This window comes from Balaenoptera ricei, chromosome 1 (assembly GCF_028023285.1).
Source record: "Balaenoptera ricei isolate mBalRic1 chromosome 1, mBalRic1.hap2, whole genome shotgun sequence".
Taxonomy (NCBI): Eukaryota; Metazoa; Chordata; class Mammalia; order Artiodactyla; family Balaenopteridae; genus Balaenoptera; species Balaenoptera ricei.
The window spans coordinates 160,473,608-160,490,655 of record NC_082639.1 but is presented as its reverse complement, the minus strand read 5'-3'; the positions used below and the strand labels follow the sequence as shown (position 1 = coordinate 160,490,655).

The following is a 17,048-nucleotide window of genomic DNA, read 5'->3' as shown; positions in this document are numbered from 1 at the left end:
CTTTTTTTTTTTTTTTTTTTTTTTTTTTTTTTGCCACGCGGTGCAGCTTGCAGGATCTCTTAGTTCCCCAACCAGGGACTGAACACAGGCCACAGCAGTGAGAGTGCCAAGTCCTAGCCACTGGATCACCAGGGAATTCCCTAAACTCTTTCTGTTCTATTTGAAGTCAAGCTCACAAGTTCTTAGGCGATTTCCTAGTGCTGGGTCACTTCTTTAATAAATATTTATTGAAATCATATGGTAGTCATCACCAACCTGAAATTAGTGATGTAATAAGCTATACACCACATCCGTTAGGTAGGGCTCTTGCCAAAAACGTTTTTCCAGAATCTAATCTTGAGAAAACAATCAGACAACCCAGAATATGGGTTGACAACCCAGACTCTCTACAATACAACTCTTTAAAAAGAAATTCAGTGTTATGAAAAGCAAAAAAAAAATGGCAAGGGATTATTGTAGATTGAAGCTGTCCAATAGAACTGTCAGTGATAAGGAAAACAGTCCATGTCTGAGCTGTTCAATATAGTAGCCACTATTACATGTGGCAACTGAGCACTTGAAATGTGGCCAGTGTGACTGAGGAGCCGATTTTAAATTTATTTAATTTCAATTAATTTGAATATAAATAACCACACATGGCTACTGGCTCCTGTATTGGACACAGCATAGTTCTACATTAAAAAAAGACTAATAAAGAAACAAAACAACCAAATGCAATGCATGAACTTTTATTGTATCCTGGATCAGAGGGGGGGAAATGAGAAAAAAATATTTCAAGGGATATAGATAAATGTAAATTATTTATGATATTATTGAGCTAAAGTTAATTTTTTTAGGTGTGATAATGGTAATGGTATCGTTACCAAGTCCAAGCTCCTACTGCTCGCTGCACAACAGGCCAATAAATGGAGAGCTGAGTTCTTGGGGCAAGGAATAGAGACTTTATTTGGAAAGCCAGATGACCAAGAAGATAATGGACTAGTGTTCCAAAGAACCATCTTACCCTAGTTAGAATTCAGGCTTCTTTTATACTAAAAGGCAAAGTGGTGTGGTTGGTTGTTGTAAATGTCTTGGTGTTGGTGATGTAATCCTTTGTGCTTGCAGCTGTCCACATAGGTCAGGTCACCATGTTTCTATAAACTTCCAACAGGACAAATGTTATTCTCTGTTCTGCAACTTTTTATCTCTATATGAATGGAAAAGTGTTATACTTACTTTTAAAGGTCAGAGCCTAGACCTCCCTGGTGGCAGAAGTGGTTAAGAATCTACCTGCCAATGCAGGGGACATGGGTTCAAGCCCTGGTCCGGGAGGATCCCACATGCCGCGGAGCAACTAAGCCCGTGCACCACAACTACAGAGCCTGTGCTCTAGAGCCCGCAAGCCACTACTGAGCCTGCGTGCCACAACTATTGAAGCCCGTGGGCCTAGAGCCCGTGCTGTGCAACAAGAGAAGCCACTGCAATGAGAAGCCCACGCACCACAACGAAGAGTAGCCCCCGCTCACCACAACTAGAGAAAGCCCGTGCGCAGCAACAAAGACCCAATGCAGCCAAAAATAAATAAATAAATTTATTTTAAAAAAATAAATAAATAAAGGTCTGAGCCTTGAGAATGCACTATCCTGTATACTTCAGGTGATAGGCAACATTCTTAACTTATAGCAAAAGTAACAAAATACAAAGGTTAAACTAAAAGAAAAAGATCTAATATGGAGTCAGATTTGTTCTTCCCAATTACAGTATTTTGGTTTTATAGGAGAATTTAATTATTAGGTCCTGTGTACTAAAGTATTTAGGGATGAAGTGTGTGCTCCTTACTTTCAAAAGGTTTGATATGTATACACAAAGAGACAAAGCAGATGAGGCAAAGTGTCAGTAATTGAAAATCCAGCTTTAGGACATACTGATATACATTATACTCTTCTTTTAACATTTCTATGGGTTTGAAATTAAAAAAAAAAAAAGTGGGAAGTAAAAAGGATAGAGACAGGCACCAATTGGAAGTGTGATAGTAACAGAGCAAGGCTGACCATTTCCCCAGCTTCCAAAAAGCTGTGTTCCAAACATGTACATGCAAATCTGTTGTTGGCACTCTGAATGTGCTTTCCCTCTCTCTTATTTATGACTGTCTATCTGGGAGACTGCAGCTTACTATCGAAGAAATACAATACCCCTACCCCCACCAAAGGAATTGTCACTCCTTTTATAGAAACTCTGTGACTTGGGGGAATACCAGGAACTTGCTAATCTTCCCTCTTAAATCCTCACTCTTCACACTTCTGATTTGGCAAACTTAAAGTAGTTCCTCTTACAGACAACCAGGGCCAAAGTCAAAATTTTGTATTTGAAATCCTTGTTTACTTTGCAATGTATTGTTTGCATATAAGTTAAATAATTTTAAATTGGTCACATAGTTAAAGGACCACAGATCAAACCGATTGTAAGTGCTCCAGGTGATGAATAAGGGCTGCAGTAGTAAGGGAAATATTCCTAAATCGGTTGATGCTTAAGTCAGGCTTTAAAGCAGCATTTCTCAAAGTGGAATCTGGTCTGGGTATCACCTTTGTACTTGACAAAAAGGCAGATTCCCCTGGGTCCTACCACAGCCCTGCAGAGTCAGAATGTTCATATTTAACAAGCACCCCAAGTAATTCTTATGCACACTAAAGTTTGAGAACCCAAAGTATGGTAAGATTTAGGTGTGTGAAAAGAAGCCTGAAGGGTATTCTGATAGGTGAAGCACCCTGAGCGAAGATACAAAGTCAAAAATGAAATAGGGCTTTTAAAGAGCAGAAGGAACATCACCGTTAGGAGGGGGAAGATTCCCATTTGAGATCAGGTGAGATAGAGTTGTTAGGTAGGGTGGGGCTTTGGACACCAATTCAGGAAGGTTGGACAATTTTTGGGTAATTGGTAGACAATGAAGGAACAATGATGTTTTAGGAAAATCATCCTGGCTGGTTGTGCAGGATGCAAGATTTTAAAAAACTAAAATCAGGGAGATCAATAAACAGGTTTCTGAAGATGATCCAGGTGTGAATAATGAAAGCCTGAACATGAAAGTGGCACTGGATACAAAGCATAAAGGATGGGTGGGAGAAATGTCTTTGAAGGAAGGATCAGTAGGATGTGGTGACTGACTTTTTAAAAGGGAGGGGCTGTAGAGGAATGTGTGTAAGAGGAAATATTAATAATGCTCACTACTACACACTACTATATATAAAATAGATAACTAATAAGGACCTACTGTATAGCACAGGGAACTCTACTCAATACTCTGTAATGACCTATATGGGAAAAGAATCTAAAAAAGAGTAGATATGTGTATATGTATAACTGATTCACTTTGCTGTGCACCTGAAGCTAACACAACACTGTAAATCAACTATACTCCAATAAAAAATTTTTTTAAATGCTCAATGTCTGCAAACAAAAACAAAAACCTAATAACATAGTTTTAAAATTGGCTAAGGAGTTGAATAGATTTTTCTCCAAAGAAGACATACAAATGGCCAAAAAATATGTGAAAAAAACGTTCAATGTCACTAATCATCAGGGAAATACAAATCAAAACCACAATAAGATATCACTTCACACCTGTCAGGATGGCTATTATAAAAAAAAAAAAAGACAACAAGTGCTGGCGAGGATGTGGAGAAATTGGAACCCTTGTACACTGTTGGTTGGAATGCAAAATGTTGCAGCCACTATGGAAAACAGTATGAAGTTTCCTCAAAAAACTAAAAATAGAACTATCATATGATCCAACAATCCTATTTCTGGGAATTTATCCAAGAGAATTGAAATCAGGATCTCAAAGAGATATTGGCACTCCCATGTTCATTGCAGCACTATTTACAATAGCCAGGATAAGGAAGCAACCTAAATGTCCATCAAACGATGAGTTTAAAAAGTAGTATATGCATACAATAGAATATTATTCAGCCATTACAAAGAAGGAAATTCTGCAATAAGCGACAACATGGATGAACCTTAAAGACATTATGCTAAGTGTAATACCCAAATCACAGAAAGACAACTACTGCATGATTCCACTCATATGAGGTATCTAAAATAGTCAAATTTATAGTGTCAAAGAGTGGAATAAATAGTGGTTGCTAAGAGCTGGGGGGAGGGGGAAATGGGGAGTTACTAATCAATGGGCTTAAGGTTCAGTTAAGCAAGATGAATAAGTTCTAGAGATCTGCTGTACAACACTGTACCTCTATTGCACACTTAAAATTTTGTATTTTTTGTATTTTATTGAATACTTTAAAATTTAAGAGGTAGATCTCATGTTAAGTGTTCCTACCACAATAAAATAAAAATGTTCAGGTCTGAAGCCTGAGTGAAAGGAAGAAATGATGAGGCCAATGACAGAAATAGCTGTTTTTGTGGTGATGCAGTGAGAGGGAGGCTCTGGCAGGACAACCAAATGGAGGCACCTTTATAGCAGTTGAACAGAACTGATTGGAGATAAAGATATAAATGAAATTTAGACAAAGAGAAATTTGAAGCCAAGGCAATTCACTAAAGTAAAAAGTTTAAAGAATGATCAGCTCAGGGACCGAGACTCAAGCCTTAGGAAATTCTTAAGGAGTGATGGGATGGAAGGAAACCATGAAAGAAAAAGGCGATCATCAGAGAAGTAGGAGGATAAACAAGAAAAACAGTGTCACAGAAGCCACGTGAGAAACAAATTTCAAGGGGTGGTCAACTATGTTAAAGCCAACGGGAATTGAGAAAAGACCATTGGAAAGGGAACTGAGACATTCGGAAAAGATGAGTAGCCTAGCCTGAACTTCCTTACCTGGGTAACAAATATTTTGGGCTAAATACATTCATTGTGAACCGTGCTGATGTTCTCTACTCACAGAACGTAAGTGGTAGCCCATCAAGAGATCTAACCAGGGCTGTTTTCCCATTGCCCTGTTGCTTTTTCTTCTATTCCTGGGAAAAGTATAGAAAATGGAACTTATTTTGTTCGCCGTGAAGCTCATGTTCCCTTAACTGCTACCTAAAGGGCAGGTAGGTCAGAAAAGTTACAGGCTAAAAAATTAAAAGTATTTGCAAAACTGTAGTTTAATCGTTATTCATAAGCAACAGCAACAACAACTGGAGGAGGACTGCCAGTGTACTCCAATTAGCTTCCAGCCCAAATGATGTGATGACTAGAGATTGTGGAAGTGAGGATGAGGAACGTCTGTTGTTTTCTGTCTATCTTTGCTGCAGTAGCTAGTTATTAAATATTAATAACTAACATTTAACGACACGGGTTTTCCTAAGACTCGGCCTTTTAATCTGTCCTTGAATTTGACTGATATTGGGTCTTTTGGGAAAAATATAAGAGCTAGCCTTCATCATGTTCACAAGATCCTGGATATGTCCATCCAACTGAAAGAATAGGAAATAGATTTGGAGCATGAGGGATGAGGCTTGAGCTTGTATTAGTGGAATAATGTACGGCATCTATGGAATAATTTTTAATCTTAGCTCCATAAAACTTTTAAAGATAGTGAGAAATCTGTCTGGGGACGGATTTAGGCAGGTGAAATCATGTCGAACAAATCGCTTCTGAAGGATCTTTTCTATTCCAGAATTATTTTAAAATAAGATTGAAAGGATTTGAAACTTCGCATAGTTTTTTTAAAAAGAAAAATAGTGCATAAACTACACTTCCCAGGAGGCCAGGCGGGCGAGTCTCCTCACTCGGCTACTTCTCTTCACCGCGAGGTAAGCTGGGAAATGTAGTGCTCCAAGCAACGCTGCACGTGACGCACGCGAAGGAAGGCAAGAGGGACTGCGCCGCCTGGTGCGGTACAGGGTCCGGGGAGTCTATGTGTGAGCCTCTCTTTCCCCAGAATTTGGTTTGTGCAGTGCGGGGAGGGCCCCCATCTTCTCCCTGACCGTGAAATGAGCTGGCCCGGGTTCATTCGCCCGCCGGAGCAGCTCCGGGGAAGTCCCGGTGGGTGAGGCACCGTGGTGCCTCATCCCATTTCTCGGTAGCCGGGCGGGGAGGGGGAGAAGGTGAGAACAGCCGGGGGCTCGCAGCTTGCGCCCTGCGCCCCACCCAGGCTGCGGCCGCCGGGGGAGGAAGCGCGCGTATAGGTTGAGTGCGAAGTTTCCTTTTTTGCTTTCTCGTCAGAGAAGCCCCAACGGGCGGTTCGGCGGGAATGCCAAACTTCAGTTTGAGCGGGGTCCCGAGCCAAAGGGGTTAAAATAAGCTCTCCCCCCACTTCCCGCCGCCGTATAACGTCCATCCCGCTAGCCATGGGCAGCCGTGATCACCTGTTCAAAGTGCTGGTGGTGGGGGACGCCGCAGTGGGCAAGACGTCCTTGGTGCAGCGATATTCCCAGGACAGCTTCAGCAAACACTACAAGTCTACGGTGGGAGGTGAGACGTCGCTGCGGGGGCGGGATAGACCAGAGGCCGGGATCACAGGACTTGAGCCGTGGACTCAAGTGGGGTGGGGAACGGGGGATTTGGTGTCTTTGGGTCCTTCCCCGGGCCTGGAAATAGGTGTCTGGGATCCTGAAGGGAGGCATGCTGGTGTTTGATTTGCATGCCTCTCTTGGGTTTCCCCCAATTAAGTTCTACCAGCCTGAGCTGATTGTCTGGAAAGAGATAGAGCAAAGCTGTGACGATGGGAAATGGGGGCGGGTGGATGAGAAAATGAGCAATTGCTGCGTTTCGCTAGGGAACTCAAGTCTCCTCCTGCAGCCTTCCTAGCGGTCACTGGCAAATCTCTGCGATCAGCAGAAGCAGCTGAGACCCTCTGGAGCGCCTTGTTAGGTACCAGCTGGGGCTGTTGTCCTGCTTCTCACGGGAGTTACAGACAGCTGTTGAAGGCACAGAAAGGTGTTTAACCTGGTCTCATGGAGCCTAGCTTTGTTATGGAAATACCTGCATGGGAGGGCCCCTTGGCCACACAATCAGATGCTTATCAAGGCTGACGAGCTGTGTGTTTTTTGTCCATCGATTGCTTAAATAAAGACTAGGACTTCTTCCTAGTGTAAAATATACCACTCTTCTGACCTATCTTCCTCCCCCACACACACCTTTTTCTCTCAAACTGGGGAGGTGAAGGTGGCAGGGAAGACCAAGAGTTAATTCATTTATTTCCAGGTTTGGCCTTTGGACTCAACTGTCTTTTCAGAAGTAGAAAAATGCCTTCTAATTAGAAGTTTAGATGGGAAGAGCTGGTGAAGAGGGAAAGTAACAAACATTTATTTATCTCCGTTAAAAGAACTTTTTTTAAGGAAAAAAAATTGCAGTAATGTAAACTTTGAAAATGTGTGCTAGTGTTCCTTCTGGAATTTTTTTAAATTAACATGCATTTACACTGCAGTTAAAACACCCTCCTTAAGAACATTCATCAAAATTAAGGGTTTAAAGTTTCAAACAAACAAAAAAAAGTTTCAAAGATTGTTTCCTGACCATTCTGCCCCACACTGCTCAATAATATGAGGGTCCCTATTTCATGGATTTGGTTTAAAAGTATCCCACTAATTTTTAGCAATTGTTCTAGTTTTCCTTTAGTAGAGAATATAATTGACTGGCTAATTTTTGTTCAGTGTTTATTCTTAATTTCCCCTAGCTTTTATTTCTGTCATAGATGTGGAGAAATGTATTTCCAAAGCTCAGAAATTATCCTGTTTCTGTCCTTATCAAAAGCTCTCCCCCCACCCCCGCGCCTTAACTCATGGACTCTCAGCATCTACAGATGTGGCAGTAGATTCCAGCACAGCTCTTAAGCATCATCCATGGAGTATCTTCTTCCTGGTGAATCATCTGGGACCTTTTCACTTTATCCCATTCCTGCCCAAGATAATTCCTACAGCCTTATGGAGAATGTAGAATTCCCTGAGGGTGTGTTTTTCTCATAATACAATTGGACTAGAAACCAACACTGAAATATGGAAGACGCAAAAGCCAACCCACTTACCTCATTTCCCTCTTCTACCCCATCATCCCTTCCCTGAGAAAACCCCCTAAATCTCCCAGAAACTGTTTAACCTGAGATTAGAAGTTGTTTTTATAATTACTCCCATCCTCCTATCCCCAGCCTTAGAGACAAGTAGGATCAAATACATTGGTTTGACAAGAGAGTAAAAGCTAGAGATGCCTTCGGAGACGCATGTGAATTACCTGTCCCACACTTAATACATGAGTGTGGGCTCATCTCAGTCCATTGAGGGCTTAAAAATAACCAAACAAATAAATAATGAATGAATGGGATTGGAGTTGTGTGTCTCTAGGGTTGTCATTGCATATTTGATATGACTTTGTGGATTTTTTAAGGTAAATTTAATTCAAGTATATTATACATACATTTTCAGTGGATTTTGCTCTGAAGGTTCTCCAGTGGTCTGACTCAGAGGTGGTGCGCCTCCAGCTGTGGGATATTGCAGGTAGGATGGACAAGACTGGACAAAAACAAGGAAGACATTTTGGTTTAACCAACAAGCTCTCAGAGAAAAAGTGGGACAGTGAAACCAGAAGTTTTTTCCTGAAGCTGGAATGACTGAACTGCTCTGAGGATATATAAGCTGAGTAGATGTAGAGCTTTTGTAGTTGTTTTCTGTAGATGTTTTGCCCTGAATAAATGTAGAGCAGTCTCTGTGTGGGTGAGGGGCTGGCAAGGCAGTGAACTGTCCAGACCATAGGTAGATGCTCCCACAGCAGGGGGAGGGGGTGCTCTTTCTAGGTTTTCAGCTGACCTTGGTGAGAAACAAGAAAAGAGAAGACAATAATAATAATAGCTAAACCTTATTTATTATGTGCCAAGCACTTTTCTGAGCATTTTAGATTCACTGACTCATTAATCCTTACAACTATCCTATGATAAAAAGCTACTGCTTTTTTCCCCACTTTACAGATGCGCAATCTGAAGCACTGAAAGCTTGACTTGTCTAAAGTCACATAGATAGTAAATGACAGAGCAGGGATTTGGAATTGGGTGATCTGGGTGCAGAATCTGGACTCACCCACTACGCATACTGCCCTCTTTCCCACAATGAAGATGGAAAGGGCAGGGTGTCAGGGAGGGTTCCAAGGCTGGTTCTCAGGATCACCTTCTCAAGAACCGTCTCCTTTCTTCCCAGGGCAGGAGCGCTTCACCTCTATGACCCGACTTTACTATCGGGATGCCTCTGCCTGTGTTATTATGTTTGATGTTACCAACGCCACTACCTTCAGCAACAGCCAAAGATGGAAACAGGACCTGGACAGCAAGCTCACACTGCCTAATGGAGAGCCGGTGCCCTGCCTGCTCTTAGCCAACAAGGTATGTGATCGATCTTGGAAAATGGCCCCTGGCCTCAATCCGTGGTCAGAGAGTAAGCGTATCTAAAATGCACTCTGATTGTGGGTATCCACTTGCCCTTCTCAAGCTGGCAAAATCTTCTCTACCTCCTTTCAAGAGATGTTGAGACTTTCTTTGGGAAGAATGTTGGCTGTAGATTTCAGATGCTGCTGTTCTAGCCATTGGTGGAACTGTTTTAAATCCACACGTATCTGAGCAATGTTTCTATTCCCAGGAAGTTTATGGTGTTGCCTTTTATTTATTTTCTTTGCCAGTGTGATCTGTCCCCTTGGGCAGTGAGCCGAGACCAGGTTGACCGGTTCAGTAAAGAGAATGGTTTCACAGGTTGGACAGAAACATCAGTCAAGGAGAACAAAAATATTAATGAGGCCATGAGGTGAGTAGCTCATGCTGTTCTGGGGATAGGCACGCACATTTACCCATCTTCCACTGCAGCCCCTTGGACCTTCTTTCCTTGTTTCTGAGCAAACAAGAGCAGACTGAGCCACTGGAATGCCAGCTCCTGAAGGTCAGGGATGCTGTCTTCTCTCCTGAGATAATTGGGGACAAAGGGGCATTTAAACCTTGTGGCTTTACTGAATGCCATCTGGTGACAAGACAGACAATATCTGCCGTTTCTCCATCCAGCTTCTCAGGCTTGTTTTGTACTTGTTTTTTAGAGTCCTCATTGAAAAGATGATGAGCAATTCCAGAGAAGATATGTCTTTGTCCACCCAAGGGAACTACATCAACCTGCAGACCAAGCCCTCTTCCAGCTGGGCCTGCTGCTAGTAGCGCTTGGCTTGTTTTCCCTCCCAGTTCTAGGAGCTCCTTCTCTTCCCTTTGGTTGCCCACCCAGCAGTTTTACTAAGTGCATTTGAGCTGTTTGCTGCTGACTGTCCAGTAAGGAGGGCCATCATCACTAAGAAGAGACACGTGGGACCCATGGGCGTTTCTGCTGCCTCTCCTGCAAGTTGCCTGTCACTTGCTGCTGGCTCACGGGGACCAGTCAGTGCCTTCTGTCCAAAAAAGATCATCTCATCTCTCAATTTGTGATCTGGGATTTTGTGGGAAGGATTAGAAATCAGCATCTGTGTTTTATGGACCATAATTCTCACCTACTTTTGAGCATATTTTTCCATTTGATGTATATTGATATCTCAATCTGATAGGACTTCAGATTGCAAGGAAAATGAGATCAAAGGTCAGTTCCCAAATTCCTTGTTGATCATTGCTTTCAGATTCTTTCTGTCTTGGACTTTGAATTTAAACACCTGATTCTGAGATACAGGAGAAGTGGGGCTGGATATCTATGGGTTTAGGGCTACTGGAGGTAAACCAAAAGTCACTATTTTTTTAAGCTTCTCAAGTCATATTAGCTTTCTTTTGTCTTGGTTTTAAGAATAGTTAAGCTTTTAAATGATCTGTCTTTGGTGAGAGCGATTCTTTCCCCAAAAAATTAATTCTCACTTTAAGGTTTTCTAGTGTCTCTCTCCCAGTGGGATGGGGACAGGGTTTGCAGGTTGATGTCTTGCCGCGTAATGCTGCAAGTGACATCAGTTGGCCGTGGTACCCTGAACTAGGTCTATTCCTCACAGCTCTGAGTCTGAATGGAAGAAGAGGGTCAGGTTAACAGAACAAAATCCTATGGGGCAACTTGCTTATGAGCACTTTGGGTGGCTAGCACTTAACAGCCATAGAAAATAAATATTATGTATAGACCTTTGCCTGGGGGTAGAGAGTAGATAGACAGAAAATCATTAGGTAATTTAAGTGCTAAATTGGGCAGAGTTTTTAGTATCAAATCACTTCTAGACAGTTTAATTTGTTAAATTCTCACAGGATGGTGATTTATAACCTGCCCAAAGTTATGAATATTCTTAGTGAGCTCAGGCTTAGAGCTCTTTGAGAGACACTTACCTAAATAAGTGTTCTAAGTCAGTGGTTCTCAAATCTGACTAATGAGAACCACCTGGGAAGTTTGTTTAACGATTTTAAAATAAAATATTTTAAGATTTCTGTTTCCCAGCCTCAAACCTACTGAACCAAAATGTCCAGGGATGAAGCTTGGGGATTTGTTGTTGTTGTTTTTCAGAGTTTCCCAGGCAATTCTGATCAGCCCGGTTTGGAAACCCTTGCTGGAGAACGTGTTAAAGATGCAGAGACCCAGGCCTTCCCTGGGCTTCTGTAGGCTCCGTTAATTCTCCAGGTGATTTTGACACACACCAGACTTTGAAAAACACTGTCCTAAGAGAGATCAGAGGCCAAATATCAGAGCCTTCGGTGGTTTGTTTGTTTTTAATGCCAATTGTTATAAATTTTGCACAATCTTCTGAGACCTTCAGGTTCTCTTTTGTATTACTCTTTCCAGGTAGGGTTTTTATTACAATGATTCTGAAAATAATAGTGGAATAACAAGTTCTCCGTGAAAATAAAATTGATTTTTATTCACTTGTTTGAACCCCTGAAAAATCACAAATAAATGGGAAATAAGTATTGTATTGATGGTAGTTATTGGCCTTCATTGTGACTTTGTTATTTTATACTGATAGAGTATTGTGGAAATGGAGACTTTATTTTTTAAATACCTTCTTAAAAATGAAGGTAAATGTTATTCTGTTTATCTGTTAATTTACCAGGACTGATTGCCTCATTCCAATTCAGTACTTGATGTAACTTCTCAAATACTGCAATGGTGACCATTTAAAAAACTTGAATATGCTTTCTTTTCCCACTTGCTGACTCAGGATATTCCTGTCTTTTCAAGCATTGCTAGAGGCTGGCCTGCCAGCCCTTCTGGATTTTCTCTCCCAGTTGGTCAACGTTATGGCCCTGAAACTAATTAAAGAAGAAAGTGAAATATTTCTCTTTATGTCCCTATCTATGAAGAAAAGGGAAAGCAATTAAGATAAGGAAGAAGAAAATATTTACATGGTTAGAAATGTGATTATACTAAAAATAATTAGATCCTATCATTTGGATGCTACCTCTTGGGTAAAACTTGTTTGGAACATGGATATCATTGTAGCCCTTCCCTAGAGAAATTTCCATATTTGAGACAAGATGCCCCTTCAACCATCCAGCTGGTCTGTGGCCAAAGAGAAAACATAAGCATTCCCTGCAGACTGTTCTAAGAGACCCAAGGAAGGGCTGAGAACAGAGCTGTGGGATTGTAACTGCCCTGGCTTTCAACTTTGAACAGAATAGCTGAGTGATCAAACAAGCCAGGAAAGGAACCATAAGTCAAGGAAGGCCCCTCAGCATAAGTGATGGTTTGCTGTTTTGTACTGCTGATGAGCCGGAATTGCTCCAAGATGCTGTTACTCACTTTCCTTTCCTATTGCTAGGGAATATTTGGGTCCTTTATTTTTCTCTCGTCTCCAGATTTAACTGTTTTCTTTAGGTGGTCTGTCTTCTGTCCTTAGGACACTGTCCCATCTAACAGGAGGCTCTTCCTGCATGTCCGTTTGTAGGCAGCGGCCTGCTTTTGACATGATCTAAGGCCATGGTTAGAAGATGTAAAAATCTCCATGGTAGGTATTCTATAAAATCTAGTGACTAGATTGCTCAGGGAAATAAACCTCAGTGCCCTTTTCTCCTTCACCCCGCTTGGTTCACTATGTATAGGAAGAGGCCTCAGCTGTGTACATGACTCATTTATTAAAACCAAATAACCCCCAAACCTGCAAGTTGGAATGGATAGGAGGCCACTAGAAAATGTGCATTGGGGACTTCCCTGGTGGTGCAGTGGTTAAGAATCCGCCTGCCAGTGCAGGGGACACGGGTTCGATCCCTGGTCTGGGAAGATCCCACATGACGCAGAGCAACTAAGCCCATGCGCCACAACTACTGAGCCTGCGCTCTAGAGCCCACAAGCCACAACTACTGAAGCCCGCGCGCCCTAGGGCCTGTGTGCCGCAACTATTGAGCCTGTGTGCTGCAACTACTGAAGCTCGCGCGCCTAGAGCCTGTGCTCTGCAACAAGAGAAGCCACCGCCATGAGGCTTCTGTGCACCACAACGAAGAGTAGCCCCCACTCGCCGCAACTAGAGAAAGCCCGCGCACAGCAATGAAGACCCAACGCAGCCAAAATCGATAAAAAAAAAAAAATGTGCATTGGAAAGAACTCTACATGTATTTTTGATTCAGCCATAAATACCAGAGACTTGAGAATATATCTACATATGACCTTTGTTGTTGTTAGAAAACCCTGCCTTCTTTTTGGCTTTCAAGCATAATCTGAATTCTGTTCAGTTTTATCTGCAGAGTTTCAGTATAATACTGGTATTGCTCTGTTTAGGGTTCTCCAGGGAAACAGAACTAATAAGATGTATGTATATGTGTGTGTGTGTGTGTGTGTGTGTGTGTGTGTGTGTATATATGTAAAGGGATTTATTACAAGAATTTGGCTCATGTGATTATGGAGGCTGGCAAATCTAAAACTTATGGAGCTGATGTCCCAGTTAAAGTCCCAAGGCTGGCAGACTGGAAGAGCTGATATTCCAGTTCAAAGGCCACCAGGCAGGAGAATTCTCTCTTACTCAGGACAGGGTCAACCTATTGGTTCTGTTTGGGCCTTCAACTGATTGGATGAGGCCCACCCACGTTAGGGAGAGGAAACTACTTTACTACATCTACCAATTTAAGAGTTAATCTCATCCAAAAACACCCTCACAGAAACACCCAGAATAATGTTTGACCAAGTATCTGGGCACCCTATGGCCCAGTCCAATTGACACACAAAATTAACCATTACTTGCACTTAACAGTACTTTACTATGTTATGGTGCTGTTTTGATAACTTTTCTTCACACTCAACTTTAGTTTGATTCACACTCATCTGATTAGGAACTAACTACATATTAATGGGAGTAAAGAAGAAAAAGCAGATAGGAAAGGAAGACGATAAGATAGACATTTTATGATTTATCATGATATGAGAAGGGCAGCCCAGTAGCACTGGATACCAATATCTGACTTGGTATAAACTCTTCCCTCAGCTCTGTGAGTTGTGTATGCTTCTTACACTATCTTGGAAATAAGAAAGCAGATAGTTCTCATTTTATGTTTGAGGGAACAAATATCTCAAAATTTGACTAACTGAAAGGCAGCCGGTTGAATTCGTAATAAAGCCAAGACATAACTGCAAATCTTCAAATTCCCCATCTCCATTCTGTCATTTAGGTTTCTGTGAAGCATTTGACCTGAAAAACCTATTTTAGAAAATAAGCCCAGACATTTAGAGAAACCGAACTGGCCCCTTTTGGGTTTGAAACTCTTAGTTTGTGTTATATAGACTTTGAGACCATGTTCATGTGTGGAATAGAGACGTGTGTAATTAAATTTGGAGCCAAATTAAGTGCAGGTTGAATAGCATGCAGCACAGATATGTCCTGAGATGTTTGACAAGTTCCACTTACTAAGATATGTCACCCAGGTGCAGTGACTGTCATTTAATTTTGAACATCAGCTTTCTTGTTTGCAAATACAGGGATTAAATTTTTTTTATTCTTTTCCATTGTAGTTTATTACAAGATATTGAGTATAGTTCCCTGTGCTACACAGTAGAACCTTGTTTTTTATTTTATATATACAAGTACAGGGATTTTAACAACCATTCCATTTTTGACTGTTGTTGCCAGTAGTTGACATCTGAGTGTTTCTATAAGCCAAATACATATTCTTCTAAGCACTTCACATGGATTATTTTTATTTTCACAATGACCCTATGATTCTACATATATAGACATTTAAGGCACAAAAATTAAAACTGCTCAAGGTTAGACAGCTAGGGGGTGGCAAACTGATTTTTTTTAATATTGCTTCTGTTCTTTTTTTTTAATATAAATGTGTTTATTTTTGGCTGCGTTGGGTCTTCGTTGCTGCATGTGGGCTTTCTCTAGTTGCGGCGAGCAGGGGCTACTGTTCGTTGTGGTGCGCAGGCTTCTCATTGCAGTGGCTTCTCTTGTTGCAGAGCACGGGCTCTAGGCACGCGGGATTCAGTAGTTACAGCACACAGGCTCAGTAGTTGCGGCACACAGGCCCTAGGGTGCGCGGGCTTCAGTAGTTGTGGCTCGCGGGCCCTAGAGCGCAGGTTCAGTAGTTGTGGCGCACGGGCTTACTTGCTCCGCGGCATGTGGAATCTTCCAGGACCAGGGCACGAACCCATGTCCCCTGCATTGGCAGGCGGATCCTTTTTTTTTTTTTTATAAATTTATTTAGTTATTTATTTTTGCTGTGTTGGGTCTTCGTTTCTGTGCGAGGGCTTTCTCTAGTTGCGGCGAGCGGGGACCACTCTTCATCGTGGTTCGCGGGCCTCTCACTAACGCGGCCTCTCTTGTTGCGGAGCACAGGCTCCAGACGCGCAGGCTCAGTAGTTGTGGCTCACGGGACCAGTTGCTCCGCGGCATGTGGGATCTTCCCAGACCAGGGCTCGAACCCGTGTCCCCTGCACTGGCAGGCAGATCCTCAACCACTGCGCCACCAGGGAAGCCCGGCAGGCGGATTCTTAACCGCTGCGCCACCAGGGAAGTCCCTGGCAAACTGATTTTTAACCTTAAGCGGTGTGACTCCAGAAACTCCCTTTACTATAATACACTTCCTCCCATTTTGCATGTGTATGTTTTGATGGTGGCATCCTTGAAGTTTTCCCACATAAATATTCAGTAAGGTGGGAACAAAGAGTGATTTATTAAATGGATATACAGGTTTTCAAATACTTTTATGATGAAAAATTTAAATCTACTCATTAAGGAAAATGGAGAAAAGAAGGAAAATCCAAACCACTATAGACCCACAACCCAAACAAAATCTCTATTTACATTTTGATAAATTTGTGTTCAGTCCATTGTTTTTAATGCAAAGATTTTTTTGTCATATATTTGTATTTACACTTAAATCATTTCTGATTACATACCTTTTATGTATCCAGTATTGCAGTAGGAGTTGTGGGGGATATAGAGATCTATGCCATAGAACTTCAAAGAAGGAGGGCAAGAAAGGTTTCTTAAAGGGAAGTAGGACAGGAGATGGACACCAATCGAGAAAGAGGTGGGATAGGATTTCAGGTTGGGAAGAAAGGGGGTTTCGAATTTTTACACAGGTTTGAGAAGTAGCCAGTAGACCAAAGGGCTCATGTTGTAGAGCAGTGGGAAATAAGGTTAGAAAGACTGTGGACAGATTATATAGGTCATTAATTAATTTAAGCAATAGTGGCACACCTACCATGTGCCAGGTACTTTATTAGAAGCACGGGATGAGGTCTGGGGAAGAGCGTTCAGACTTTATCATGGGAGCTGTAAGGACGTATTGAAAATTTGAGTATAGGAATGCCATGAGTGCTGTGCTTTAGGAAGGTAGCATTGTCTGTTGTATCTACCACAGATTCCAAAAAGAGAAGAGACGCTGTCGCAGTAGTTTAAGCACGAACTGGTGACAAGGGACATGGCGAGTGAAAAGTGAATTTGAGAAATGCAATGAAGAAAGAATCAAGAGGTCTCTACACTGAAGACAGTGAGGGCTTGGGGTGGCGTCAGTGGCACCAAGGGGTTGAGCTCAGGTGATTAAGAAGAAGGTGCTGCTGGCAGAGGTGCAAGAGTCAGGAAAAGAATGTGGGTAGGGGAGATAATTTGGCATAGACAAATTGAGCTTGTGGGTATTCAAGTGGAAATATCTGTTAGGCAGTCAGGATACTCGCTGGAACTCAGAGCAGAGGGGCTGGCAGTAGTTGGTAGAATGATGCCC

The 17,048-nt window shown here is 42.0% G+C and overlaps 1 protein-coding gene across 5 annotated transcripts; it reads left to right on the top strand.

The window, feature by feature from the left end:
- Window positions 1-5,752: 5,752 nt before the first annotated feature.
- Window positions 5,753-11,788, top strand: RAB29 (RAB29, member RAS oncogene family). Of its 5 annotated transcripts, none has more exons than XM_059904800.1 (6): window positions 5,753-5,841; window positions 6,146-6,394; window positions 8,341-8,412; window positions 9,106-9,287; window positions 9,581-9,702; window positions 9,986-11,788. In XM_059904800.1, the coding sequence occupies exons 2-6, from the start codon at window positions 6,271-6,273 to the stop codon at window positions 10,095-10,097; spliced, it is 612 nt and encodes a 203-aa protein (XP_059760783.1). In that variant the 5' UTR covers window positions 5,753-5,841; window positions 6,146-6,270; the 3' UTR covers window positions 10,098-11,788. The 5 variants fall into 5 exon arrangements, with proteins under 5 accessions (XP_059760783.1, XP_059760791.1, XP_059760820.1 ...); XM_059904808.1 differs by having other exon boundaries at window positions 5,758-5,841; window positions 6,151-6,394; XM_059904837.1 differs by having other exon boundaries at window positions 5,764-5,841; window positions 6,269-6,394.
- Window positions 11,789-17,048: the final 5,260 nt, after the last annotated feature.